Source organism: Porcisia hertigi, chromosome 31 (genome assembly GCF_017918235.1).
Source record: "Porcisia hertigi strain C119 chromosome 31, whole genome shotgun sequence".
NCBI classification, from domain to species: domain Eukaryota; phylum Euglenozoa; class Kinetoplastea; order Trypanosomatida; family Trypanosomatidae; genus Porcisia; species Porcisia hertigi.
In genome coordinates, this window is record NC_090590.1 from 1314810 (window position 1) to 1321400 (window position 6591).

General features: G+C 58.8%; 1 protein-coding gene across 1 annotated transcript; it reads right to left on the reverse strand.

The window, feature by feature from the left end:
• Positions 1-355: 355 nt before the first annotated feature.
• On the reverse strand, positions 356-4423 carry JKF63_03906 (uncharacterized protein; the record flags this gene model as incomplete). The annotated part of the gene is made up of 1 exon (XM_067899903.1): positions 356-4423. One exon carries the CDS (start codon positions 4421-4423, stop codon positions 356-358), a length of 4068 nt encoding a protein of 1355 aa, XP_067755109.1.
• Between the last annotated feature and the right edge of the window lie 2168 nt (positions 4424-6591).

The following is a 6591-nucleotide window of genomic DNA, read 5'->3' on the forward strand; positions in this document are numbered from 1 at the left end:
TGTGGCGAGCCAAAGGATCGACACAAGAAATAAAACTGCACACATCAGCAAAACAAACAAAAGAGGCAACAACAAAAAAGAAACGGACTGCAATGATGATGCCGAGAAACAAGAATAAAATACATCGAAGGCCCAAAGAGCTTGCGAGCCTGTCCACACACACAGAGAGAGAGAGAGAGAGAGAGAGAGACAAGGAGAGGGTGTGTGTGTGTGTTTGTGTGTGCAGAAAGAAGCGCTTGGAGGCACATCATGCTGTACCCTCCACTCGAATATCCCCCCCCCCCCTCCCCCCTCCCCCACACCCTCCATTCCCGTATGTCTAGCTGCATCATCAGTATCATCCACGCTGATTGCATTATGTATCTTCGTCGGAGGAAACTTGAGCCAATTCGTCTTCCTCCAACGTGAGGCCAGCCTGCAGAAGCATTTCCTTGTTTATTGCCCGTACTTGCATCGCTGTGGGACGCTTGGTGGGGTCGAGCGAGAGACAGGCGATGATGGGTTCAACTACGCGTCGACTATAAGAGTTGATTACACTGGCTTCACTTAGAGGATCCAAATTCACTTCGACACGACCCTGCAACAGTGCATCGCTGAAGGGCTGCCCTCCAACCTTCATCAGCTCCGCGAGTTCGGCGGCAGTCCCGAGCAGCTGACCGTCGTCACGAGTTGCCCACTTCCATGGCGGCTGCTTTGTCAAAGCCTCCACCGACCCCAGGCCAAAACAAAACATGTCGCACTGAGGAGTAGGCAGGGCACCGGTGGCCATCAGCGGACTCATGTAGCAGTTTTGGTGCTGATAAAAGAGCTCACGTGTCAATCGACGGTCACCCGAGTGTCCCGTTAAGCGGCATTTGCCATCCGCGCTCACCTGCACTTTGTCCATACAGACTTTGCCGTGCGCGATTCCGCGTTCGTGTAAATACGAAAGAGCCGTGAGGATGTGCAGACCGAAGCGAAACATTGTCACCGGCTTCACGTGCGGATAGCGGAGAATGAGTTCGCGCAGCGTGCCGCCAGGGCTGAACTCCCAATTGATCATCACACCGCCCTCGATGGACTCTGAAAAGCCCAGAGCGGAGAGAAGGTTTGGGTGCTTCAGCTTTTGGTGTGTTTCGAACAAACACCGCATAGAAGTCGATTGGTGTGACGTGGGTCCGCAGACGGGCGTGGCGCTGCGCAGTTCATCCGACATGGGCCCCGTTGGTGCGTCTTTAATGGCCTCGGCTACCACTGGATGCAGGTCACGATACAAGAAAAAACTGGTGGAGCTCAGCACCCCGGTAGAGCCCATTGCCAATAGTTTTCTCTGACACACGAGCTCTACGGTGAGTTCGGACGCTCTTCGGCTACGTGCGAGATGCCAGTACAATCCCTGCTCATCGCGCATCCACGCAGGCAACGAGGGCACAACAAAGCGGGAGATTTTCGTGCCGTCTTTCGCTTCTAAAACATGGCGTTCCCGGGCCCCAGGGAATTGACGCCTCGCCAGCACCGAGGAGTTACTACACATCCCATCGCCCATCTGCATACTCTCGGGCATCCCCGTGTCGTTCTTACAAGAGAAGCGCATCCTCAAGTTTGGCAATCCAGTCTCGTTACTTACTAGTTTTGTGTCACAGAGTATCCTGTCCACTCCTAGAGGGCACAAGCGCACGCTGCACAGCGGCTCCGTGAACCCTAGCCGCACGCAGCGCTCGCACTCGCGCATCAGCCGTGCTACCTGCACCGAGACAGCACCCCCCGTGGCCGTGCTGGCGACCGACTCCCGACGCATGCTCGGCGGCAGCAGGCCAGGCTCGAGGTCGGGGATATCGGCGACGGCGCGGTAGGCGGCCAGCGCGCCCGTGTAGTCGCCACGCAGCATGTGTGCGAAGCCGTCGCAGCAGCAGTGCGCGTACAGCTGCCACGCCGCATCGTCGGCCGCGCGGCCGGGCAGCACCTCGTAGAGCACAACTACAGCGCTGTCCAGCCCCGCGCGGCCGGTGCGCAGCACATCCACGGGGATCTGCCGCACGCCGTGATCCACTTTGCCGCTTCGGCTGCCCGCGTGCCGCAGCTCCGCACGCAGCAGTGTTGCTGTTTCCTCCGTTGTGGCGAGGCGCGCGCCGATGCGCTGCGGCACGCCGCCCAGCTCGCGCTGCGCATCGCGACCAAGTGCCACCTGCAGCGTCTGCTCGCTGCCGGCGGGGCAGTACTGGCCGCACGTGAACATGCTCGTGTCCAGCAGCACGCGCACGTCAGGCATGGAGGGGATCCCATGTTGCTGCGCGCTTCCACCGCTGCTGCCCTGCACGTCCACCCAGCTCACCAGGTCCAGCGCGAATGCAGCGGCGTTGCGTGCGTCCTGCGCGGCGTAGCGCCTCACCTCCTCCTGCTGCGAGGTGGCTTCGGCAGACGGCCCCACTGTCGGTGGTGTCTTGTCACCACGCCGAATGTGTGCGCGCACGGCGCTGTTGAAGTGCAGCACGCAGGAGTCGGGGCACAGGCGGTGGAGCGTGCCGTGGTGCGTGTGGCACAACTCCTGCACGGCGGTGATGAATGCCGTGAGCGCGGCAGGGGTGGGGAAGGGCCCGCTGTTGGCGGTGTTGGCCGCTTGAGCCGTTCTTTCAGCCGCCGCGATGAGCCGCTGCTGACCTCGGAGCCAGTGAGGGTCCTGCTCTTCGTCCAGGCGTGGCGGTGGTGGTGGGGGCGGCGACGGGGCAAGAGCGGTCGTGATTGAGGCGTTCGCGCGAATCGAAACATACACGACTGTCGACAGGTGCAGCGATAGCGGAGTTGCTTTGGGCTTTCTGCGTCTTCGACGGGGCAGTCGTGTAGATGTTCCCTGCTTAGCGGCATCCTCACTGTGGCTGGTCGTGCCGTCCATGATACGCTGTCGAAGGCCCTCCGGAACGAAGGCGTCCACGTCGCGCAGCTGCTGCATCGTTTTGTTGTGCGCCTTAATGAGTGCCTCGACTTCGGCAAAGCGCACCAGCCTGGTGCCTCGCCCCGGGCGGTAGAGTTGCCGTTCACCGTGCTCGACGCTGGCCAGCAGACTCGCCTGCAGGCCACTGAGCGGTTTTGAGAAAGTGCGATGAATGAGGAACCAAAAAACAGCGGTCAGGACGAGCACAGCGGCAGCCACAGTGCAGTTGCTGACGATGTCGATGCACGTGTGCGGTGGGGTGATATCCGCCTGACCGCTGACGTAGATGAGAGGCAACACGAGGCCCTTAGAGGTCATGTAGCTCCACGCAGTGACTGTCGCGGGTGCGCACTCGTACTGGAAGTCAACGGTGTACCTGTAGCCTTCGACTTGCAGTGCGGCGAGGTTGACGCGCTTAAGTGCAGCGCGCATCAGTGGGTCATGGATGTCACTGGACTTGAGGTAGGTTGTGTTGCTCTGGAGCAGCGGCGTGTAGATGACGGTATTGTGGGTGGTCGGCTGCCCCCAGTTGTTGGACATTATGAGGGGGTCGGCATGGGCAAGTGTGTGGTTGATGAAGAGTGCGATGCGGGCACCGGTAAGGCGCGCACCGTCCATCTCCTGCAGGAGCCTCGAGCCGTTGATGTGGAGGTGCACGTAGTCGGTAATGGTGCCGTGGTTCCGATCGGGGAGGCTCCTGTCCACGATACAGGCTGGCGTGTTGAGGGCGAGCAGGTGTGGCAGATACGTTCCCACACGCCATATGTGGCGGCGGTCAATGTCGGAGATGTGACCGGTATCGCATTTACGGGCGATCCTGAAAATGGGAACGGCCTTCGTGTTTTCTTCTATGTAATGGGAGATGTTTTGTACGCTGTCAGGCCACTTTTTGGCCACGCGTAGCGGGCGGTGGAAGCGGAAGGTATCCTTGTCGACGAAGTAGGTGGCATTGACGGAGTGGTTGTAGGACACGTATCCGGCAAAACGGTCCGTGGACGCATTGTCCGTGAATCCATGCATACAGTTGATGACCTCTCGGTGCTTGAGAGAGGCGATGGAGAGGGTGGAGATGAGCATTTGTTTATCGTAGGCCGTAAGGATGGAGCAGATCGTGGCGAGCGTGCTCTCGGACTGCATCGGGAGCGAGGAGCGTGCGGACAGTGAGGCGAGGTTAGCGCCCATGTAATACGCGACGCTGATCCTCTGATTCAGCCACTTGCCGATAACGTGCGCGTGCAGGTCGTGGAGTGTGTGCCACGACTCAAGTACAGCGTTGGAGACAAGGGTCTTTGTGATGACGGCGATGCCCACACCGACGCTGGCGAGAAGAGTGAAAAAGAGTACCGTCCAAAGGACATCAACCCGGCACACAAAGCTGCGCCACGTGGTGCGCTTTACGGTGCGAGGCGGACTCTGCTCGCACGCGTTCAGTGAGGGAAGGGCTTTTTCTCGCGGGCCCTCACCGCTAGGCGCCCGCGTTGTGGCTGGCAGCGTGGCGCTGAGAAGGGACTCCATGTTACGCTGGATGCGAAAAGAGGGAGTTGCGTGGCGGGCTGAGGGAGCGCCTTGGAAAAGAAGACAGCCGTGGCACCTGTTGCAGTCTTGATTGGAAAGGCCCGGTGTGAGGGGGTGGCAAAGAGAGGAAAGAGTGGGGAGGCAGGGAGTGACGGCGGACTAGAATGGGGGTTGAGGAAGGGAGGGCGAGACGGGATGCTTTAAGCAAAGCCGTGGACGAGGAGAGATGGGGTTGTCTTGCTCCGCAGTGGTGTGGTGGGCGTAGCGAGCAGACCCCGCACTCCCCAAAGAGTGCCTCGTGCGCGTCTACACTTACGAGGTGGTTACCCTCCATTGAGCTGCATGTCGCGTGTGCTTGTGTTTTCCCTCGGGTCGATGGGTATGTGAGTTGTGCGAGGCAACGCAACTCATGACAGGGGTAGTGGTGATTGGTGTGGTGAAGGGCGCTGTCAGCGCGGGAGGTCCATCCCGAGGAGAACTCGGTGTGCAAGAGAGAGCCATAGAGCCGTTGAGCGGACAAACACGGAGAGCACTAACACACATCGGTGTCAATAAGGAAGAAACCACTGCAGACATACGCAGAGACGTGAGAATGCACAGCGGGTGGAGTGAGAAGAGGGGAAGGGAGAGGAAGGGAGGGAACAAGGGAGTAGGGGAAAAGACGCACAGCAAAGCAGGGGGGAGGGAGGGGGGAGGGAGAATGCGGTGATCGAAGGAGAAACAAACAGCAGAGAAATACCGACAACAACAGCTGCAGTATCGCGGTAAAACACAAATATTAATAAAAAGACACGAAGTTACAGCAATACCAGATATACACACACACATACACACACACACACACAACCGGGCGGAACGAAGGCGACGAGCGGCTCTTCCAAGTTCGACTAGTGAAAAAGCAAGAAAGAGAGTGCGAGGAAGGGCGTGGGGCTCCTTCACAAAGTGAATCGTCTCACTGAGGTACCCGGCTGTTTGACACTCCCAAGGGACTGCCTTGAGTTGGGGTTCAGCGGAGGGGCGGGTGGGTGCGGGGGAGACAAAGGCTTGCGAGGGGGGGAGCGGACACTTCTGGCGCCCCTGCACCACGTGTTGGCCGTGGTTGAGGATCAGCAACAACGAATGCGTGTACTGCAGCCGCTTGGCCGGCTGCATGCTCGAAGAGAGAGGCTCATCACGCATGTTCCCGTGCACCTGCACAAACAAGGCGCCCGCAGACACTGCAGGGTCGTGCTCATGGACTGTGTCGGGTCGAAGCAAGCACCGGCATGCCCCCGCCCCCCTCCCCTCCCCTCTACTCCCAAGAGAGACAGTGTTCCAGCTGAATCACTGCGGCGTCGACAAGTTTTGCATTGTTCTCATTTTGTTGGCATAGACACCCGTGTGGCGGCTCACTGACCGTTCCTGGATACAAGCTAAACGAAGACCCGAGTACAATCGCAGAACGGGGGGAGGTCATGGTGGTGGTGGTGCGCTGTAGGGCGATATGATGGCGTCCGGGTAGAGCGCTGTGAGCAGCGCTTCAGTGTGCGTGACGAGGCAGCGGTGCGAGATTGGTTGACCTATCGGGTGCGCACCGCCTCCTTTGCCCTTTATGGGGAGAAAAAGGTGTATACACTGTACTGTGACTATGGCTGTTGGCGGATCAGACACATCTCAGCGTGTGCGGGGTGTGAGACCAGGTCTGCAAGAGATCGGCTTAGGCAAAAGAACGAGCCTTTCGGCCATCGAGGGGGACAATAAGTAGAGTGAGGGAGTTGAGGGCGAGCACGATGCCGTCAGGGCGCTCCATTGATGAGAAGGCTTCAGTGTCGTCTCACATCAGATCTGTGCAGCACAGTTGGTTTTCTTTTTTTTTCGAGTAAAGTCAGAAAATTACACAGCGAGGGGCTAAACAAAAAGAACAGGTGGTGGGGGGGGGGAGGGAGAGGGGGGAGGGTGGAGTGTGGGGAGGAAACACAAGACGAATTGAGTCGAGAGGCCAAAGGCAGCATTACACCATGCACTGGAATGGGCACCACCGCCTATTCACGTATACACACACACACACACACACACACACACGCGCACACACACACACACACGCTCACACCCATCAAAAAAGCCACACACGTGCACACACAGAGAGGTATGTGCGCGCATACAGCATAATGTGGCTGCGCCTAACGAGG